Source organism: Myxine glutinosa, chromosome 4, assembly GCF_964187855.1.
Source record: "Myxine glutinosa chromosome 4, kmMyxGlut1.1, whole genome shotgun sequence".
In the NCBI taxonomy this organism is placed as follows: domain Eukaryota; kingdom Metazoa; phylum Chordata; class Myxini; order Myxiniformes; family Myxinidae; genus Myxine; species Myxine glutinosa.
The window spans coordinates 113327831-113352083 of NC_136264.1; the positions used below are offsets into that span (position 1 = coordinate 113327831).

General features: G+C 43.8%; 1 protein-coding gene across 1 annotated transcript; it reads left to right on the forward strand.

The window, feature by feature from the left end:
* Positions 1-1930: 1930 nt before the first annotated feature.
* Positions 1931-2917, forward strand: LOC137417607 (olfactory receptor 52Z1P-like). Its single transcript, XM_068103512.2, has one exon. The coding sequence runs from the start codon at positions 1931-1933 to the stop codon at positions 2915-2917; it is 987 nt and encodes a 328-aa protein (XP_067959613.2).
* Positions 2918-24253: the final 21336 nt, after the last annotated feature.

Sequence of the window (24253 nt, forward strand, 5' to 3'; positions counted from 1 at the left end):
CTTCCTTGAGCTGGCCGCCCGGCCAGAGCTGGCAGCAAAACACCAGTTGCTTGTTTCCCCTCCCCCTCTGTGATTGAGTCCGGTGTGAGGCGCCTTAAGTTTTTTTTAGTTTTACCTCATTTTATATAATTGTTTATTTATTCGTTGAAATCCCCATTTTCTCCCCTTCCTTAAACCTGCCGCGGTACCTCTGTCAGGTCACTTTTCCACTCGTAATTTTGGGAAATAAACCCCATTTTAAAGGAGCTAATGTCCTCGTTCACTTCTGTGATTCTCTCGTGCGTGCAATGCCGCCATTAATCGGATACGTCTAAGGGAGTAAAAGCAGTTCAGTCCATCTGTTCAGTGGCCGATATGAATCAGCCCTGAACATGACAATACATTGGATGCTTTCTCTTGCTTATAACTTAAATCCCTGCCTTGAGCCTTTTTTTTTTTACTGCTTCATTTAATTATGCTATTGTAGCGGTTACTGCTGGATGTACATAATCGCCTTGCACCGGCCAGAACACGGCCAGACGCGCCTCTCCCGGGCATGCCCGGACTCACTGTTCCCAGGCACGCCCGAACCTCCCGGGCACGCCCGGTCTCGTCTTTCCCGGGCATGCCCGCTCTCGCCTTTCCAGGGCTCGCCCAGAGCGTCCGGGCATGCCCGCTATCGCCTTTCCAGGGCTCGCCCAGAGCGTCCGGGCATGCCCGCTATCGCCTTTCCAGGGCTCGCCCAGAGCGTCCGGGCATGCCCGCTATCGCCTTTCCAGGGCTCGCCCAGAGCGTCCGGGCATGCCCGCTATCGCCTTTCCAGGGCTCGCCCAGAGCGTCCGGGCATGCCCGCTATCGCCTTTCCAGGGCGCGCCCAGAGCATCCGGGCATGCCCGCTATCGCCTTTCCAGGGCTCGCCCAGAGCGTCCGGGCATGCCCGCTATCGCCTTTCCAGGGCTCGCCCAGAGCGGCCGGGCATGCCCGCTATCGCCTTTCCAGGGCTCGCCCAGAGCGTCCGGGCATGCCCGCTATCGCCTTTCCAGTGCTCGCCCAGAGCGCCCGGGCACGCCCAGCCTCGACTTGCCAGGCCGCAGCCAAACACGCCCGGGCAGGTCCAGACTCGCCTTTCCAAGGCTCGCCCTTGACACCCGGGCATGCCCGGTATAGCTTTTGCCGGGCAAACTTCCCGACATAAATGTGTATATATATTGCTGCCCGATAAACGGGCTTGTAGGAATACCTGAGCTGTTTTGTTTCAATAAAGCAACTCGGACGAATTCCGTCTTTGGTCGCGTCAATTCTTTTGACTCGCGTTGGAGCGCAGTTCCTTCACTATTGTGGTTGGAGCTTCCACTATGATACATGCTGCTTCCTTGCTTGATCATCAGCATTTTGACTATATTACGGGAATAAAACGTGGATTTTCAACATTTAAAATGGTAAAGTTACATTCGCATGAAAATACATTTAACGTCCATGCTGCAGTCAAAGATGAGGTTTATGAGATGACATAAGACAAACATGGTATTGCATTTTATCTTAATCACAAAATAACATAAGTGTTAATATACACTGTGTATTTATCATGGAACAATTTAACGACAGCCTGAGTAAGAGAAGGAAAAAAATCAAAGTAGAAGACAAGGAGAGAAACCCTTTGGGGGAAAGACCTCATTAAACAGAACAAACACAATTGGGAATCTAAATATTATTTTTGCTAAATGAAATGTATAAAAGCTTCCAATATGTAATGCAAAATTACTATCGATGGAGATGTTTCAGAAATAATCACGGATCATTCAGAGATTAACTCCTTATTTTGCAATCCGACTACGCGTGGTTTCCAAGCTCATGAAATAACCGTTTAGTGGCAATCGCATTGTCTGCAATGAAGCTCGGAACAACTTTTGTCAATCACTCTCTGCCTCCCGGAGTGTTCCTCCTCAAGACCATGTTCCGTGAACCATCCAGCCTTCGACTCTTAACGTTCTGCACATTCCTCCTCATCTACATCATCGCCTTTGTCGGAAACTTCACGCTGATTGTGCTCATAGCCCGAGAGAAGCAGCTTCACAAACCTGTGTACATCTTCCTCGCCAACTTGGCGTCAACAGATCTTATCGGTATCTCCACAGCACTTCCACGAGTTATGCATAATCTTATTGTCGATAACACCATCAGTTTTCCAGCCTGTTTTACTCAGATGGTATTTTATCATTACTACATTGCCATGGAGAGTTACATACTGAGCACAATGGCTGTCGATAGATACATTGCCGTGTGTTACCCGTTCCGGTACAACGTTCTCATCACAAATAGAAGAGCAAAAGCCATGAATGTTGCTGTTTCCAATTGCTCTATTTGCATCGCTCTCATCTTTCTGGTCTTGGTGCTGAGGTTGAACTTTTGCCGATCACGTTTCCTATCAAATCCAATCTGCATTTTCATGGCCTTATCTAACCATGCATGTCAAGATGTCAAGCTTCACAGCATCGTTGGTATTACTAGTGTAGTTCTATCTGTTGGACTTTCAATTGTGGTTGTAATCACCACGTACTTGTACATTCTATATGAATGTTTTCATCTGAGACAGCGCTCCGAGGGAAGAAGCAAAGCTCTTCAGACGTGTATGACACATTTCATGGTTTTTTCTGTGTTTGTTGTGTCCATTTTATTCATCGTTATCTCACTTCGCTTGGGGAATGTAAAGTTTATTTCTCCGTCAATGCGTTACCTTATGGACATATTTGCTGTTTTCATTCCCCCGGTTGCCAACCCTCTCATTTACGGGCTGCGTACAGCGGAGATCCAACGGGGTCTCAGGAGGTTTCTTCGTTGTTTCAGTTTTTCCTGGAATGCATTGAATTATCAGATTGTGAGAGTTCAGTTTATAAAGGAATGCAACCTAATCCATCCCCTTAACACTTCAATGATATAAAACATGGCTCTGGATTTGATATACCATGCCTTCCCTCAAATAATTGGGAAACATAGAATAATGAAGCAATGATAGATCCTCAATTAATTTACTGATGATTCACTTTTGTTGTCATCCAACATTTTACAATCTTAATGCAACCTGTGCGTTTATATGGTCACGGGGATTGTATAAGAATAACATTTATATGGTTACTAGGATTGTATAAGAATAACATTTATATGGTTACTGGGATTGTATAAGAATAACATTTATATGGTTACTGGGATTGTATAAGAATAACATTTATATGGTTACTGGGATTGTATAAGAATAACATTTATATGGTTACTAGGATTGTATAAGAATAACATTTATATGGTTACTGGGATTGTATAAGAATAACATTTATATGGTTACTGGGATTGTATAAGAATAACATTTATATGGTTACTGGGATTGTATAAGAACTAGGGCATGCCCGTACTATATATATATCTAAAATTATATCCCCCCCCCTATTTACATGAAATGGTTTGGTCCAAAGCGAACGGCTTGCGAGTGGTGACAATCCCCCCCCTCTATTTACATGCAATGGTTCGGTCCAAAGCGAACGGCTTCCGGAGTTTGGTAAAGAAATCGCCATCGCGTACACAAACGCGCAGGAAAGCGAATGAATCGCAAATTCGTTTTTATTAGTTGTAAAACATAATGCCCAATTATTCAATTAGCGCCAACGTATTTTGGCTGTTTGCAATTTAATCGCAAGGCAAAGTAGAAAGAGAAGAGGGAAAAAAAGAAAAGCCTTGCCTTGCTGCAAACAGCTGCTGCAAACAACAACAACAGGGAAGGCTTCACTGTCCGGAAGTTGGCATATCGCAGTTACGATTATTTTAGTGTTAATGGCCAATTATTCAATTAGCGCCAACGTATTTTGGCTGTTTGCAATTTAATCGCAAGGAAAAGTAGAAAGAGAAGAGGGGAAAAAAGAAAAGCCTTGCATTAACGCATTAACGCTTGCATTGCATTAACGGTTCGGCACACGTGATAGTTCGCTGCTCTCTGATTGGTTGAAGCGTTTTTTGGGCATAGCTCGGTAAGTACTTGTCCGATTAATTTCAAACCTTGAAAAGGCACATCCTCGGGTCCCCAGCAATATACCTGGCAAGTTTCAAGTATATCGGACCCGTGGTTGTCGAGAAACAGCGGTCACAGACAAACACACAGACACACAGACACACAGACACACAGACACACAGACACACAGACACACAGACACACAGACACACAGACACACAGACACACAGAGATTGCTGGAATTATAGATAGACTAGGGCATGCCCGTACTATATATATGCCCGTACTATATATCTATCTAAAATTATATCCCCCCCCTCTATTTACATGAAATGGTTTGGTCCATTCGCAACGCCAAAGCGAACGGCGAACGGCTTGCGAGTACAGTGACAATCCCCCCCCTCTATTTACATGAATGGTTTGGTCCATTCGCAACGACCACAGAACCCCCCCCTCTATTTACATGAAATGGTTCGGTCCAAAGCGAACGGCTTCCGGAGTTTGGTAAAGAAATCGCCATCGCGTACACAAACGCGCAGGAAAGCGAATGAATCGCAAATTCGTTTTTATTAGTTTTAAAACATCGTTTAACGCCAACATAGCGCCAACATAGTTTGCAAACGTGAAATAAATGAATACGCTCTCAAATGTGCCATCCGAGGCAGAGTGTGTCCGCCACGTTCGGCACACGCGCTAGTTCGCTGCTCTCTGATTGGTTGAAGCGTTTTTTGGACATATCTCGGTAAGTAATTGTCCGATTAATATGAAACCTTGAAAAGGCACATCCTCGGGTCCCCAGCAATATACCTGGCAAGTTTCAAGTATATCGGACCCGTGGTTGTCGAGAAACAGCGGTCACAGACAAACAAACACACAGACAGACACACACACACACACACAGAGATTGCTGGAATTATAGATAGATAACATTTATATGGTTACTAGGATTGTATAAGAATAACATTTATATGGTTACTAGGATTGTATAAGAACTCTAGGGCATGCCCGTACTATATATATATCTAAAATTATATCCCCCCCCCTATTTACATGAAATGGTTTGGTCCAAAGCGAACGGCTTGCGAGTGGTGACAATCCCCCACCCTCTATTTACATGCAATGGTTCGGTCCAAAGCGAACGGCTTCCGGAGTTTGGTAAAGAAATCGCCATCGCGTACACAAACGCGCAGGAAAGCGAATGAATCGCAAATTCGTTTTTATTAGTTGTAAAACATAATGCCCAATTATTCAATTAGCGCCAACGTATTTTGGCTGTTTGCAATTTAATCGCAAGGCAAAGTAGAAAGAGAAGAGGGAAAAAAAGAAAAGCCTTGCCTTGCTGCAAACAGCTGCTGCAAACAACAACAACAGGGAAGGCTGCACTGTCCGGAAGTTGGCATATCGCAGTTACGATTATTTTAGTGTTAATGGCCAATTATTCAATTAGCGCCAACGTATTTTGGCTGTTTGCAATTTAATCGCAAGGAAAAGTAGAAAGAGAAGAGGGAAAAAAAGAAAAGCCTTGCATTAACGCATTAACGCTTGCATTGCATTAACGGTTCGGCACACGTGATAGCTCGCTGCTCTCTGATTGGTTGAAGCGTTTTTTGGACATAGCTCGGTAGGTACTTGTCCGATTAATTTCAAACCTTGAAAAGGCACATCCTCGGGTCCCCAGCAATATACCTGGCAAGTTTCAAGTATATCGGACCCGTGGTTGTCGAGAAACAGCGGTCACAGACAAACACACAGACACACAGACACACAGACACACAGACACACAGACAGACACACAGAGATTACTGGAATTATAGATAGATAACTGTTGGAGGAAACAAAAAAAAGGGGTACCAATCTCCTACATTTCACGAAAGCATGGGTCACATTTTCAGCCTCTTCGCAAAAAGGACAAACATTCTGTACAGAGGGATCAAACTTATTAAGTAAGTATTTGGTGACCAGGGCCTGATGAACTAATCTCCAATTTAAGTCTCCGGTTCGACCTAAAGTTGGAGACCTATACATCTCTTTCCACACTGGAGATAGGAACGAACTAGCCAGAAAGATCTCCTCCCACCGATTTTTTAAAGGTTTTGTGAAACCCGGTATAAGCACCTCTTGGCATATCCCATAAATAACTTGTTTTCCCTTCACACGAAACACACCACAACCATCTGATTTTGAGAAGACACACTGTTGTTTTTTTTAGGTGATTTGGAGCTTGGGGAAATAGAGAAGAGAGTCCACCACTTCATCTGCCCCAGTCCACCCGATATTTAATTCCCTGAAAGTTTAAATCACAACTCTCAAAACTTTGTCCACCATTCTAGATGACCGAACCCCCACTTTTGATGTGAGAGAACCGGTGGATAACCATCCATTTAGGGAAGTCTTCATCAGGTCTCGCACTCTGTTTATTCCATTACTTGTGAAACAATGCATAAATGACCTGGAGGTTGAAATTTCAGGGAATAAAGGATTCAGAACTAATGGCTCATGCATATATTTTTTGGGCCTAGGGCCTAGGGCCATGCCCTAGGATTGTATAAGAATAACATTTATATGGTTACTAGGATTGTATAAGAATAACATTTATATGGTTACTGGGATTGTATAAGAATAACATTTATATGGTTACTGGGATTGTATAAGAATAACATTTATATGGTTACTGGGATTGTATAAGAATAACATTTATATGGTTACTGGGATTGTATAAGAATAACATTTATATGGTTACTGGGATTGTATAAGAATAACATTTATATGGTTGCTGGAATTGTATAAGAATAACATTTATATGGTTGCTGGAATTGTATAAGAATAAGATTTATATGGTTGCTGGAATTGTATAAAAATAGTGAATATATGGTTACTGGGATTGCATAAGAATTGCATTAATATGGTTACTAGGATTGTATGAGAATAGTATTTATATGGTTGCTGGAATTGCAAAATAATAGTGTTTATATGGTAACTGGGATTGTATAAGAATAGTGCTTATATGGTTACTGGGATTGTATAAGAATAGTGCTTATATGGTTACTGGGATTGTATAACAATAGTGCTTATATGGTTACTGGAATTGTATAACAATCGTGCTTATATGGTTACTGGGATTGTATAAGAATAGTGCTTATATGGTTACTGGGATTGTATAAGAATAGTGCTTATATGGTTACTGGGATTGTATAAGAATAGTGCTTATATGGTTACTGGGATTGTATAAGAATAGTGCTTATATGGTTACTGGGATTGTATAAGAATAGTGCTTATATGGTTACTGGGATTGTATAACAATAGTGCTTATATGGTTACTGGAATTGTATAAGAATAGTGCTTATATGGTTACTGGGATTGTATAAGAATAGTGCTTATATGGTTACTGGGATTGTATAAGAATAGTGCTTATATGGTTACTGGGATTGTATAAGAATAGTGCTTATATGGTTACTGGGATTGTATAAGAATAGTGCTTATATGGTTACTGGGATTGTATAACAATAGTGCTTATATGGTTACTGGGATTGTATAAGAATAATGCTTATATGGTTACTGGGATTGTAGAAGAATAGTGCTGATATGGTTACTGGGATTGTATAAGACGAATGTATTTCATGGTCATTTACGGTTTGATCTTTTAAAAGTAATATTGCATATACTAATGGATTTAAAGAATTTTGTACAATTGTTCTAAAAAAAAATTACATTATTAATTAGTTTATCCACTTGTTAATTACATATGTTATGACAGTAGCATTATCGTTTGCTTTTAATTGTCAAATGATGTTCAAAGCCAAACTAAATTAATGATAACACAGGATATCATTCATTCTGTGCTTACATAATGTCATGCTACCTCAGTGTGCAAAATACATTAAAAATAACTCTCACCTTAAATATTTCACCTGGAGAATTAAACTTTTAATCTTTTTGACCTATCATGCCATGATTTTGGATGTGGACCAAATAAATCGACTATTATATCTGTGTCCAAAGAGACCACATTACCATTAAAGAGTGCATCGAACATGTATTTATAATTACTGTATTTAAATTATAATCCACACGATTCATCCCCGAGCAGGATCCACTTTGTCTATGCAGTTCACTGTGTTTCCCATTGAGCATGATCATGATGCTCTCAAGTCCATCATTGATATTTTTACATCTCCCCGACTTTAGATCTGCGATCACTGCTTTAAGGAAGATTTGTTTTACGGAGAATTGACTCATGGAGACTGTGTAACTCAGTTTTTTTTTAATGTGTTTGTATAAAACCAGAACATGCACTTTCCATACTCTTATCACCACCAGAAAGAGGAAGCATTTTTGAATCATCTTGTAAATGTACGAGTCTGAAATTATTCGTGTTTTAAAAGAACTTATGCATGACCTTGTTATTCACGGCATTGTGGTTACCACATTGAATGTAAATCGAAAACTGTACTTTTTACCCACCAGATGAATTGCTTGTACTATATGTTGTATTTTCGAGATATATTATTACAAATTCATTTGATCATGAAACGATTAATAAAAGTATGACTGAAATTAATGATTAAAATTTGTAGCCATGTCTTTTTATACAGCAATAATAAAACCCCAGGGTGTGTTTTATAAAGAGTAAACAATTGTCACCAGCACCTTCACCACAGCTGCTTGGAAGGCAATTACAAACCACACAGTGCATTTCCTTGTCCAGAAAGAAGTTTTGGCATTCCTAAACAGCCTGGAAATCGATCCATCCGTCAAGGTTAATTTGTAGTTTTTGTTCGAGAAATTTTGAAAGTAAACTTAATCTCATCATAAATTCCAATGTTTTTCCAACGTATTTCACAACTGAACGTCCCATTGACACTTGTCCAATGTTGGAACACCTTCACGCCAGAAGAATAGATATCTTGCAAGGAAACTGAATAATATGATGCTTGACACTGATTGTGTACCTCTCCGCAAGCGCCTTTCATAAATCCGGCCGTTTATGTTGTCACCTGTCATCCACTTCAATTCGACATTGTCATGACAAGTAGTTTGTGATTGTGAAACACTCCATTAGTCTTCCATTTACTATGTTGTGTGGTCATCAAACCAAGCGAGTATGCTTTCCTAGTCACATGCAGTGAACAATGTCTATAAATGTTGAAACAATACAGCCATTTGTATTGTATTTGTAAGCCAAATATAAACGCTGTAGTTGCATTATACGTGATATTAAATGAATGGCATAAACAAGTTTAAAATAATTATTATGTTCTTTTGACAAAAGCTGATCTGCACAAAGCTCATATCGCTTAAAATGTTACAATCATTACTTTTGAAAACCAGCATTGCTAATTTGCTGATATTTATATTGTTAAAAAAAAACTTTTTAAATGAAAAAGAAACAATACACAGATATCAAAAACATTTTGGTTCTACAATAATATGTAACATCTGCATTTCACGTTAAATATTCCTCTATAAACTTCACTGTCAAGATGTGGTTGCCTCTTCTTTACTGTCTGTCTGAATTGTTTGTTGGGTATGAATGAGCACAAGAGGTTTCCCTTTGAACCATATGCCATAGGCAGCACCATATGCTGCCCCAAAGCCCATATAACCATTCAGGTTGAATTGAACCAAAGATAAAGCGTTTCCATTGTATGACTGGTGATCCCAAAGTCTTTGTCTGAACATAAAAGTCAGTCTCTGACATGGATTGACAAAACTAGTTTATAATACATAGTACATTAAACAAAAAATAATAAATTTTGAATAACACAATCAAGCTTATTCATTTTCCCTCAAAAAAATAAAGCCATTATATAATTCTGTCATTATGGGCTGAATTTATGAAAGGTAGCGAGCGTCTTGCTATAACATGCCTAACCCCAACTATTAAACACCTTTCATAAATTCAGCCCTATATGTTTAATGCTGTCACTACTTGTGAGACAAAATGGATTGATTAAGAAGAAGAGATAAAAAGGTAAGGATGTCTGAAAGAACATGATAGGACAGGAGGAGGTGATGATGTGTGCTCATGGTTCAGTTGTTAGTTGTCTGTAGGTGCTTATTATCATACACGAGCAAAGGTACTCAGCGTTGCCGGCAATGCACAGTTGCTTCGTAACGAGGATATTAACAGAGAGTGCAAGGAGAGAGAGTAGAGGGGGAACAGAAGAGGGAGAGAGAGGAGGTGGGGGGGGGGAGGTGTGGGAGTGAGGGAGCGGGGGAAGAAGGGGAGGGGGAGTGGGGAAGCGAGAGAGAAGGGAAGAGGGGTTGGGAAAGGGAAAGAGGACAGGGGAGGGGAAGGTGGAGGGGAGAATGGGGGAGAAGGGAATGGGGGAAGGGAAAGTGGGGAGGAGAAACGGGTGTTCTGGACTTGCATTTGGGAGGGGGGCTGTGGGGAGGAGGAAGGGGATGGTCCTGTCTTCCAGCATTGGTGCAGGATTGAACAAAATGGAAGGAAAATATTTGAATGATTTTGCCGTTATCAATCATACCAAAGTTGTCCAAAAACTCATCGAGGTCGGGATTAATCCCACGATTCGACTATTTTCAGTTTTTTTTGTGATTGTTCACAAGTGGTTCGCTACAAGTGAGTTACCTCCGACTCCTTAGATCTCACATGCAGAGTGTCTCAGGGGACTAAGTCAGGTCCCATTCTTCTCCTCACGATGACTAATGATGCAGCATTGACGACAATTTACAGGTGGAAGTATGTCGATGATCTGTCTTTGGTGGAAGTAGTTCCCAGATCGCAACAAATCACAATGCAAACGCACCTGGATTCTCTGTGTGTGGTAATGTGGTATCATAAACCTGAAAAATACAAGCTCAACCTCAAATAACTATTGATGACTCACCCTTGCAAAGGGTGTACTCATCCTCTTCTGTATCACCATCCAAACTGACCTGAGATGCAATGTTCAAGTTCTGCAAATGCTTATACGTCTTTCACGATGGCTGTACATCCTGTGTGTTTTGAAGAAAAATTGTGTCCTTGGTGGTGACCTGGTGACCATTTACAAAATGTACATCCGCCCCCTTCTCGAGTTTGGCTCTCTTGTGCGGGGCTCCAGTTTGACAGAGACACAGTGTCGAGATTGAATGAGTACAAAAGGGTGTAATCCGTTGCACAACAAACTATATATAGTAACTCGTACAAACAAAATCTTGCATCTCTTGACATTCCTCCTTTATCAGACCGCAGACACGAATTTGGAAGAACTCTCCGCAAATCGGAGCATCATCGTGAGATGCTGCCTCCTATCCGTCAATCTCCATCTCGGTCCTGCCTGCAACTAAAACTCCTCAAACTTGGACCTTCCCCTTTGTAGAACGCAACGGTATAAAAACTCTAACATTCCCCACCTCACAGCTTTATTGAACTCATTATAATCAGAACATTATTGCTCATCCTGTTTGTTTCATCACTATTTTTCTAGAGCATATTTGCTGCCTTTTTATTTTTGTCGCTATTTTAAATGTTCAATGGTTATGTTATTATAAATTTAAGACTACAATCTTTTTTATGGTGTTGTTTTTAGCTCACCTGGAACGAAGTTCCGAGGAGCATGTGCGATGGCACATCGTCCGTCCGTCAGTCCGTAAACACTTGCAACCAACTTCTTCTCCGAAACCACTGATGGGATTGTGACCAAACTTGGCACAAATTATATTTGTGATGTTGTTACAAAAGCTTGTTCACGGCATTAAAAAAAAAAAAGAAGATAAAATGAAATCGGGGTCTAAGGGGGTCTACCTGGGGTCAAAGTAAATCCAGGTTTGACCCACCAAAATAGGAATTTGCTTTTTCCCTCTGAAACTACACACACTATTTCGATGAAACTTGACCACAACCTTCACCACCTATTATGCACCAAAGTTTGTTCACGGCATTAAAAAGCGGGGCCCAAAGGGAGTGTATGGGGGGAAGGGGTTTCCCCCCCAAATAGGTATTTGCTTCATTCTCAGAAACTACACATGCAATTCTGATGAAACTTGACCACAACCTTAATATCCCATGTTGTACCAAAGTTTGCTCACAGCATAAAAAAAAAAATCGGGCCCTAAAGGGGTCAATGGAAGGGTGGGAGGGGGTTTCCCCCCAAAGTAGGTATTTCCTCTTTTCCTCTGAAACTACACACACAATTTCAATGAAACCTGACCACAGCCTTCATCATCCGTGATGCACCAATGTTTGTTCAAGGCATTATAAAAATTGGGGTGTGAGGAGGTATACAGGGTGGGAAGTCTTGTGATTATGTTAGTATGATTCTACATGCTGCCATGTCTTCTAGCAACCATTAAAATTGGTTTAAAACACTGTACCTTTAGTCAGTGTAGTATACTGCTTTATTCTACCAGGTGAGTGCCCAGGGGTATTGCCCCTATATTTATGTTGATGCAATGCAGATGTAATTATTGTTATTCTCTTGTTATTTTACTGTTATTTTATTGTCTGGGTCCGTCATGTAGAGGGAATTATAAAAACAGATGGTTCAAATCTTCGTGTTTCCTACATGTATCGCAGGTCCCACCCACTACAGTAGAGTAGAGTGACACCCTATCCTATGGATGTATGAATTAAGACGACAGAGCAGAAGGAGGGATGACAGCCTTGCTTAAATAAATAAATAAATAAATAGACTTTGTTTTGACAATCACTAACGTCTTAAATTTTTCAGATTTCACTCCAGATTTTGATACTTTAGTCGACGGGATCCGATCCTCAATTCCCAATCCAGAATTTCATTACATGCTTAATCCATGAGAGGTCATCATAGCTCCAAGGCAAGGCACGTTTGAATTGACCTAAACAAAATGGCGGCTCAAGAATCCAGCGATGTGACAGAGGGCTGACAAAGATGGCACACCGCCATTTTGGTAAAGCTTATTTTGTTGTTTTTTTGTGATGAGCACCACCCAAATGATCTTCAAAAGGGGTGTTTAAACACACCCAAACACCCAGTGTTAATTCGTGCATTCCCTTGGAGTTTGATAAGTATGCATGCACACTTTGGGGCCACTAGGTTTCATGGTTTTGGAGTTATGGAAGAGACGGACTGACTAACAGACACAAACTCTCTTTTATTATTATAGATAGATGTGTAAATACCATGCTTAATTACTTTGCTTGTCAAATATTTAACAAAAAAACAAATTCATAATGACAAGATGGTAGGCCATTCATATTTTAACATAATTAGGGTATGCTGAATTCGATTAGCCTGGTTCCCAAGCAGAATTTTGAGTTTTTGACCTAATTAGCATAAACAAAATGGCCGCCAAATTGCCATTTTTGGACAATTTCTTTGAACAAGCATTTATATATCATGTATATACATGCAGCTCTTTCACTTTAACTTTACAACGTTTACCCCGAAATGCACCTATAAGCTTATACATGGCCTTTTTTCATAAATCCGTCTCGTCTATATTAAATCCGTCTATCCGTCTCATGTTTAAGCAGCAGCATATTTACATGTTTAAGCACCAGCATATTTACATGTTTAAGCAGCAGCATATTTACATGTTCAAGCAGCAGCATATTTACATGTTTAAGCAGCAGAATATTTACATGTTTAAGCAGCAGCATATTTACATGTTTAAGCAGCAGCATATTTACATGTTTAAGCAGAGGCATATTTACATGTTTAAGCAGCAGCATATTTACATGTTCAAGCAGCAGCATATTTACATGTTTAAGCAGCAGCTTATTTACATGTTTAAGCAGCGGCATGTTTACATGTTTAAACAGCAGCATATTTACATGTTTAAACAGCAGCATATTTACATGTTTAAGCAGCAGCATATTTACATGTTTAAGCAGCAGCATATTTACATGTTTAAGCAGCAGCATATTTACATGTTTAAGCAGCACCATATTTACATGTTTAAGCAGCACCATATTTACTTGTTTAAGCAGCACCATATTTACATGTTTAAGCAGCACCATATTTACATGTTTAAGCAGCAGCATATTTACATGTTTAAGCAGCACCATATTTACTTGTTTAAGCAGCACCATATTTACATGTTTAAGCAGCACCATATTTACATGTTTAAGCAGCATAATATTTACATGTTTAAGCAGCAGCATATTTACATGTTCAAGCAGTAGCATAATTGCATGTTTAAGCAGCAGCATATTTACATGTTTAAGCAGCAGCATATTTACATGTTTAAGCAGCAGAATATTTACATATTTAAGCAGCAGCATATTTACATGTTTAAGCAGCAGCATATTTACATGTTTAAGCAGCAGCATATCTACATGTTTAAGCAGCAGCATATTTACATGTTTAAGCAGCAGCATATTTACATGTTTAAGCAGCAGCATATTTACATGTTTAAGCAGCAGCATATTTACATGTTTAAGCAGCAGCATATTTACATGTTTAAGCAGCAGCATATTTACATGTTTAAGCAGCAGCATATTTACATGTTTAAGCAGCAGCATATTTACATGTTTAAGCAGCAGCAAATTTACATGTTTAAGCAGCAGCATATTTACATGTTTAAGCAGCAGCATATTTACATGTTTAAGCAGCAGCATATTTACATGTTTAAGCAGCAGCATATTTACATGTTTAAGCAGCAGCATATTTACATGTTTAAGCAGCAGCATATCTACATGTTTAAGCAGCAGCATATTTACATGTTTAAGCAGCAGCATATTCACATGTTTAAGCAGCAGCATATTTACATGTTTAAGCAGCAGCATATTTACATGTTTAAGCAGCAGCATATTTACATGTTTAAGCAGCAGCATATTTACATGTTTAAGCAGCACCATATTTACATGTTTAAGCAGCATAATATTTACATGTTTAAGCAGCATAATATTTACATGTTTAAGCAGCAGCATATTTACATGTTCAAGCAGTAGCATAATTGCATGTTTAAGCAGCAGCATATTTACATGTTTAAGCAGCAGCATATTTACATGTTTAAGCAGCAGCATATTTACATGTTTAAGCAGCAGCATATTTACATGTTTAAGCAGCAGCATATTTACATGTTTAAGCAGCAGCATATTTACATGTTTAAGCAGCAGCATATTTACATGTTTAAGCAGCAGCATATTTACATGTTTAAGCAGCAGCATATTTACATGTTTAAGCAGCAGCATATTTATATGTTTAAGCAGCACCATATTTACATGTTTAAGCAGCAGCATATTTACCTGTTTAAGCAGCAGCATATTTACATGTTTAAGCAGCAGCATATTTACATGTTTAAGCAGCACCATATTTACATGTTTAAGCAGCACCATATTTACTTGTTTAAGCAGCACCATATTTACTTGTTTAAGCAGCACCATATTTACATGTTTAAGCAGCACCATATTTACATGTTTGAGCAGCAGCATATTTACATGTTTAAGCAGCACCATATTTACATGTTTAAGCAGCAGCATATTTACATGTTAACTATGGCAAAAAGATTTCGGTAATTCGATCTTTACTCTGAAATAACTATGTTCTGCTCAACTAATAACATGAAAACAAGGTGTTTCCAAATGAAAACTTGCACTAAAAGTTGGGAAAATGCTGGAAGTTCATCTTATGAAGTCTCATGAGAAAATAAGAATCACAACATGTTTACGTGAAAAAGTAAATAATTACCAAACTTTCTTTAGAATGTTTATTATCCAGGTTACCTTTTTTCTGCTTTTGAAGAGTATTTTACTGTGAAGAAGGTTTTGATCCCTTAGCTTATTGCAGCGACCATCAATTTAGACTTGTGTGTGTGTCCTGCAGCTTGATATCGGATAAGCCGCTGTGGGAAATGGAGAAACTCCGCGAGCATACTGTAACTGTACAGTAAGCTCCATGACAATTTTTAGGATCCTTATATTAAACAACCAGTCATAAGTGGTGGAAAGCAGCCATTCGTCACAAAAAGCACACATCTTTTTGTGGTTGCCTTCCTCTTTTTCAGTGAACTTTGGCCCTTCAAAATTTAATCACTCACAGTCCCGTGTGATGAGTCCCATGACGCCATGATAGTGTTTCGTTTCCGGCTGCTGCTTGGCCTTATTGATGGAATATTGTTACCATGATGGAAGCATACGCACAAGTGCTGCATGGCGCCTTTCCTTTCCCTTTTCAAATATTGATCGGAGGCCGAAAAATACGGGACAAATGGCGTCCCGTGAAGGTTTGAAACGGGACTCTGGACACTTGAGAAAAAGACAGGATGATCCCGTAAAATACGGGACACCTGGTCAGCCTCTGTGCGGGGAAGGATTGTGTGTGTGGGGTGCGGGGGAAAGATTGTGTGCGTGGGTTGCAGGGGAAAGATTGTGTGTGTGGGATGCGGGGAGTGCAGGTAGTGGTGAGGGCGCAGTGATTGCAGGGAATTGTGAGGGGGTAGCAACTTTGTACGTCAAGGTAATATGTTCCAAATTTCAGCAACGTCCGTTTCCACATTCTTGAGTTGTATTAAGAAAACCCTCGAAATCACGTTGGTGTCTGTCCGTCCGTCCATCCGTCCAAAATGTGTTGAGCCTCAAATCTCAAAGGCTATGCATTGAATCTAGCTGAAATTTGGAATATACATCGACCATTTAGTCTAATTCGTGGCTTTCAAAAAAATTCAAAATCTGGGCTCATTGGGGGGGTCGATGAGAGAGAGGGGGGGGGGGTTGACCCCCAAAATAGGTATTTGTTCTCTTCTCCGAAATTACACACACAATGATGATGAAAGTTGGCCACAAGCTTCATATCTGATGCCTCACGAAGGTGTATTGACCGCATCAAAATCTGCGCTCAATAAAGGGGTCCACGTGGGGGGGGGGGGGGATTGACCCCCCAAAATAGTTATTTGCTCTCTTCTCTGAAACTACACACACAATTTTGATGAATCTTGGCTACATTCTTCACAGCTGATGCCTAATGACAGTGTATTGACCGCATCAAAATCTGCGCTCATTAAAGGGAATTACTGGCAGACGGGTGGTTGGGGGAGGGGGTGGTTGGACCCCACTCAAAATATGTATTTGCTCTCTTCTCCAAAACTACACACACAATTTCAATTACACCTGATCACAACCTTCATCGCCCATGATGTACCAAAGTTTGTTCACGGCATTAAAAATATCAGGATCTGAAGGGGCTTGTGGGGGGGGATTGAGTGACTTGCCCCTGATCCAGGTGAGCTTCAGGACCCGTGGTCCTATTTTTTCTGTTGTTCTGATGTGCCAATTTCTGTGTATCATGGTTAACAAGCAGGCTAACCGCACAATCAGTAAACTGAAATTAACAAAAGCTGTTAAGTTTATAGAGTTAAGTTCTGGTTGTTGGATTACTGATAGCTATTCTTGGGAAAAATGCCAGGGGCATAGAAAAGGTCCCTTTATATGGTACTAGCAGGAGTACCCCGTGTTTCCGGGGAGGGAGGTGGAGGCAGGAGAGGGAGGGGTGAGGAAGGAAGTGGGGGGGGGGGGGGGAGTGGAAGGGGGAGGGCAGAGAGAGGTGGGGGGTGGTAGGGGAAAGATATAAAGATATTGTCGTGTGATTCCCTCAATTAACACTGAAAGAACCACGGAAGGCAAACGAGCGTTAATGGAGGCGTTTTGAAACCAACTATGTGGCGAATTATACACGAGGAGGAAGAAGAGTACCAACTTACCTGGATGGGTCTCGCCGACGTCTTCACCCTGCAAAAATAACTCAAAACGAACACAGATTTAAAATGCACAAAAATAAACAGGTTTATTAATACGGAATGCCAGTAACAAGAAACGTGACAGTAAAACTAAATTCCTAATCGGGACATCCCCACACCAGACTTATAACACAGACACAGGAAGAAAATAAACTGGAAAATAATAGGGTGTGTGTTTATGCACTATCAGCTTGGGGGGGTCTCACCAGGAATCGGCAAGGCCCCAGAGGCCAGGCTGGCATGGTGCGCGAAGCGCGCGTTGGTGGGATCTAGGCCTCGCTGCACCCGTTCGCACTGCAGTGCTCGCACGGGGTCTCGTCATGCTGTAGCGGCCAGCCGCGCGTCGTTTCAATCTGAAAAACCCTACACGTCTTCCGTGGCGTCTCTAAACACGGCCGGTCCAAGCACAAACGGTCAAGGGAGAAGAACAAGGGAACCAGAGGAGGACAAGAACAGGGCAAGATCGGAGGGTCAGAAAGCAAGAGGGCAAGAGAGAAAATGTCGGTCCTTGAGTTCTTTTAACGTTGGGTCGTGACAAACAGTTCAATCTTCGTTTCATCAGACCACAGAATCTTGTTTCTCACAGTCTGAGAGTCCTTTAGGTGCTTTTTTGCAAACTCCAAGCGGGCTTTCATGTGTCTATCACTGAGGAGAGGCTTCTGTCTGGTCACTCTGCCATAAAGCCCAGATCGGTGGAGTGTTGCAGTGATGGTTGTCCTTCTGGAGGTTTCTCCCATCTCCACACAGGATCTCTGGCGCTCAGCCAAAGTGACCATCGGGTTCTTGGTCACCTCTCTTACCAAGGCCCTTCTCCCCCGATTGCTCAGTTTGGCCGGGCGGCCAGCTCTAGGAAGAGTCCTGGTTGTTCCAAACTTCTTCCATTTAAGAATTATGGAGGCTTTTTAATACATTTGCAAAACTTTCTAAAATCCTGTTTTCTCTTTGTCATTATGGGGTATTGAGTGCAGATTGATGAGGGAAAAAATGAATTTAAACGATTTCAGCAGAAGGCTGCAACATAACAAAATGTGAAAAAAGTCAAGGGGTCTGAATACTTTTTGAATGCACTGTATACATATATGTATACAGTGCACTCCCCTCAACAAAAAATGGGTCCATGGGTGGGGAGGAAGACAAGCAGAGTTAGTGGAGGAAAGGGCGCAAGGGTACACACAAAAACAAGGCAATGCAACATGAGGGGCGTGGGAGAGCGAGCAGAGAAAGCTCGTCCCTAACCGTTCGTGACCCCCCATGTCACCCTACACTACCCTTGCCCTTCCCTGTATTTACACTTTACTAATTCGTGACTATGTTTTGTCTCCCATATCCCCTTCTATGCCAAATTCGTCATCCAATCCCTCCCAAGAAGGAAGAGATGGAGTTAAACACATTGTCAAATCCCGTCGAGATGCGTCTTTACCATCCAAATCATTTGCAAAACTTGATGTGGAGTTCCGTCGCCCTTGGTGAGTGGATGTGGATGGTGCGAAGAGATTTCTCATCCAACCTATCCTCTAATAACATTAACTCCTTTAAACTACCCGGGGTCTTGCCCTGCCAATCGACATCTTTAAACTATGTGGTTCTAAAAACCAATTCCCATTGACCCACCCTGTGGTGCCCTCCAAATTTGGGTCTCACTCCCCATTTTTTCAATACTGTGCCTTCGCACAATTTTGGGGCTGGGTCGTGTGGCTCCACTAGCAGGTCCAACTACCTGCGCACCTCCGCCACTGAAGTCGCCACCTGAGCTTACCATGCTCCTTGCGACTACCCTAAATCGGGGAAGGCCCCTCCTGGCTCTCTCATCCCTCTGATGCCCTCTCTGGCATTGGGCTACCCGGGTCCTCTCTTAGGATCCTCGGGCCCCACTGAACACTACTCTGACTCTAACTGGCTCCCAGAGCCTACCTGCGGCCTCACCCGCCCGACAGACTACCAGTGGCGGAGTGCCCCAATAACCATACACACCAACAGGCCCACACGCCCAGCCATTTCCACAGACTCATGCACCCATCCAAGCAATACCTTGCTACTACCTGCACCACAGGTGTCAATATCCAACAATTTACCTAAGCCCTCTACCTGACTTTAAACTACCCTCCCCGGATATCCATGAAGGGGTCCATCTTTCCCCATTCACTCCTTCGCACCATGCACTCCACACCACTCATTCCACACCACTTACTCCCACCAAGCATTCCACACCAAATATTCCCCACTTGCACACCATGCAAGTCCATTCACTCAACACCATCCGCTTGTCCTCAATACACCACTTTACACTTTTACACACACACAGCATCATCTAACTAACTACTTCCCTCTAAAACTCGTGCTTTCCCATCTTCCCTTACACTAAGCACTTCCCTCGTCATTATCATCCATCTAATCTCTCTACGTCCCCTCTACCTGTACAAAAGTCACGACTTAAATCTCATGTCTCCTACTGTCATTTCTAAATCCCTAACAATATCCTAGCCCGCCCTCGGCTAGTTTTCACTGCCACCCCATAATCTATAGCTCATGTGCCCCATAATGTGAGGGATGGTAGATCTACCATCCCTCTACATCGGACACCATTCTTTGACACTATCACCCCCCAGTCCTCTGCACTATGAGCCCCCGTCATTGGAGGTACTGGGTCCTGCCTCGGCCTCTAAAGCCGAGGCGATCCATGAGGGCGCCTGCTCGCCGGTGTATGGTCTTACCCGGTTGGCGCGGACGATCCGAGGGAGGGCTCGTGGCCCCATTTTGATCTTAATGACCACGTCACAAATTTGCGCCAGGACGACCCCCGGGCGTTGCCAGGGTGAGGTGAGTTTGGGACACCTGTCCTTCCGCCTCCGGGGATTGAAGAACCAAATCTTCATCCCCAGAGCGTACTGACTCCCCTGGCTCCGGTGGTCGTACATGCGCTTCATTTTGGCACCCGCCAGCTGAAGCTGGCGGCGTGCGAAGGCATGGACCCTCTCCATGCCTTCCTCCAGGTGATGTGCATAACCCTCCCCCGGCGGCTTATCAGTGGTCTCTGGCACGGGACCGCATAGCCGGTCGGCGGGAGCCCGCAACTCCCGCCCATACATAAGCAACGCTGGGCTGCATGCGGTGGCCCCGTGCTGGCTAGTTCGGTAGGCCATTAACAAATACGGGAGATGTTCGTCCCAGTCGTCCTGATGGGAGGTGGTGAATAATGCCAATTGTTGAACCAGGGTTCGGTTAAATCTTTCCACCATCCCGTCTGATTGAGGTCTTAAGGGTGTTGTCCTTGTTTTCCTAATTGACAGGAGTCTGCACACATCTTTTAATAATTGGCTTTCAAAATTTCGACCCTGGTCGATGTGCAGCTCCTCTGGAATCCCATGCCTACATACAAATCCTTCCACGAAGGCCTGTGCTACCACCCCGTCTTCTTGGTTGGGGAGGGCATAGGCCTCCGGCCACTTGGTGAAATAGTCCATTACAACGAGGATGTACTTGTTACCTTGGCGGGTGCTGGGTAGTGGTCCTAGAATATCCATAGCCACCCACTCAAGGGGGGCCCCCACCTGGTGTAATTGAAGGGGGGGCCTCATCCTCCGTGCTGGTCCCTTTTTAGCAGTACAGGCGTCGCATCTCCGACACCAGTCCTGTATATCGCACCCCATATTTACCCAATAGAACCTCCGGCGGACCCAAGATGTTGTCTTTGTCCTGCCCAAATGGCCGCCGGGGCGGGTACCATGCACCTGATGTAATATGGTATTCTTGAATTTATCTGGGACTATCACCAGCCAGGAAGTTCTCTCAGAGGGAATCTTTACCCATTTGCGATACAAGATGTTACCTTTCAATTCCAGGGTTTGCCACTGAGCCCAATATGCCTTTGTTGGCGCCCCGAGGGGGGTGACCTCTTCCCCATTAGGTCTTCTCCCTAATCGAACCCATTCGTACACCAGTCTCAGTACGGGCCATGCTCCAAGCCAAAGTTCCAAATTCCTCATCGGCGGTCAGTGGCAAGATGGGCCCTCTCACCCGGGTTGCACGGACTACAAGGGTAGGGGTGGAGTCTGCCAATTGCTCCCTCTCCTCGTGTCTCGCACAAAATTTACAGTTTTCCCCCAAACAAGGACGTCGAGAGAGTGCATCGGCATTCCCATGGGCCTTCCCGGCCCTATGGGTCACACTGAAATCGTACTGCTGCAACTTTTACAACCACCTTGCAATTTGGCCCTCCGGTTCTTTGAACCGGAGGAGCCATTGCAGGGAGGAATGGTCAGTTTGAACCAGAAATATCCGCCCGTACAAGTACGGGTGGAAATGGCTCATGGCAGCCAGCATAGCCAATAACTCTTTACGAGTGACGCAATAATTTCGCTCGGACCTACTCATGGCCAGACTATAATACGCGATCACTCTCTCCACGCCCCCCTGTGTCTGGGACAAAACTGCGCCCAATCCTTCCTGGCTTGCATCTGTGTCCAGGGTAAATGTCCCGTCACTAGTGGGGTAAGCTAGAATGGGTGGGGATGTCAAACACCCCTTCAATGCTAGGAAGGCCTCTTGGCACTCCCTTGTCCAATTAAATCTCGTCCCCTTCTCCGTAAGCCGGTGAAGGGGCCGGGCCAACTCTGCAAATTTTGCCACAAAACGCCGGTAGTAGGAGCAGAGTCCCAAAAATCCCCGCACCTCCTTGATGGTACGTGGTGCGGGCCACTCCTCTACCGCTGTAATTCTGGCCTGAGTCTGTTTTTACCCCCTCGCGACCAATGACGTGACCTAAATAGGCCACCTCTCTAGCAAACAAAGTGCACTTACTCGGGCTCAGCTTCAACCCTGCCTGTCTGAGGCACCCAAACACCTGGTCCAAATTAGCTATGGCCTGGGGGAATGTTTTAGCATGTACCAGGACGTCATCCAGGTACACCAGGCATGACTGCCATGGCATGCCACCCAGTACATGCTCCATCAATCGTTCAAAGGTGGCGGGGGCGTTACACAAACCAAACGGCATCACAGTGAACTGATACAGCCCCTTACCTGTGGAAAATGCCGTTTTCTCCTTCCCTGCCCTATCCATCTCCACCTGCCATTACCCACTCTTGAGGTCCAAGGTTGAGAACCAATTTGAGCCCGCAACGGCATTGAGGGTATCGTCAATTCTTGGCAGGGGATATGAGTCTTTGAGTGTCACGTTGTTCAGTTGGCGATAGTCCACGCAGAAACGCGTGGTCCCATCTTTCTTTTTGACCAACACAACAGGTGACATCCAAGGACTTCCCGAGGGCTCGATGATACCTGCATCGAGCATTTTTTCTACCTGCTCATCAGCCTCCTCCCTCTTGCTCCAAGGGAGCCATCGGGTGGGCTGACGAATAGGCCAGGCCTCACCGGTGTGGATCTGATGTTTCACCAGGCCCGTACGTCCAATATCCTCGGAGGACAAGGAGAAGATGTCCAAATGGGTCTCAATTAATTTGTGTAAGGCCTCCCTCTGGGTTTCCTCCAACTCTACACGACTTCGATTTACCATCTCACAAATGGGATCGGGCCAATTCCTAGTACTTTCTAAAGACTCCCTCCGGGGCCGGCTCGGCTGGATGTTCTCGCCCCTCACTGCCGCGACTTCATTAACTGGGGTGCAGCCGGCTATCTCCGTGCCCCGTCCTATAGTGCGTGGTTCTGTACTAATATTAATTACTTGGACGGCTACCACCGGCCCGTCCGTTTTTACGAGGATGCAGCCCACGCCTAAACCCGGGCTGGACTGCGCTGCCACCGGTTCGACTAGGCCGCAGGACTCCTGCCATGTTGGGCGAGCTAGCCATTGGGCCGGCACTATTGCCTCGGCCCTTGGGGGAATGGTCACGGCCTCAGAAGCCTCCAGCTCCGTCCGTTCGGCCGTGCTCACCCCTCCCAATGGCAGCTCATCTATTCCCACTTGCAGGGTCCCCTGGCACAAATCGATTTTACAGCCGCTGGCAGTCAACAAATCCAGCCTGATTAGGCATGGGTCGCAAACCTCCGCCACCCAAACTTCTATCTCCCTCTTTACCGACCCCAACTTGAGGGTTACAAAACCACGCCCTATGATGGGGGCCGTTACCCCGGTAGCCAGCTGCAAACTATGATTTTCCAGACACTGGATTTTATCCCAGCCATCTGCACTCAAATTAAGGATAACAGGGCTGATGATCGTGGCGCTAGCTCCTGTGTCCACTACGGCATCTACCCCCACGCCGGCAATTTTGCACCAAATTGTCAAACTACCAGTACCAATTTGGCCACAATAGATGATCTGTCGCATCAATGAGGGCTCTTCTCCATCCCCTACTACCGAAAACGGCCCTGCAAGCTCGGCACATATTAGTTTCCCGGGCCCTGGTGGGGGGGGGGGGTGTCTGGGGTCGGCTAGTCCGACCCGTACGAGGCGGAGTTGATGGTCCCGGCTGCCGGGATCCATCCCGGCGCGGGGCTCGACACTCCCATGCATGGTGACCCAGCCGGCTACAATTAAAGCACCTCACCTGGTAAGGTGCTTGCCTCCGGAATTCCAAATTGCTCCCCCTGAAGGTCCTAATTGGGGCATTTGTCCGTGGCCTACCGTGTGCCACCTCCGGGGCCGCCTGCCATGGTCCA

Coding starts and splice junctions, on each gene's coding strand:
- LOC137417607 (XM_068103512.2), top strand. CDS start 1,931: ATGTTCCGTGAACCATCCAGCCTTCGACTCTTAACGTTCTGCACATTC.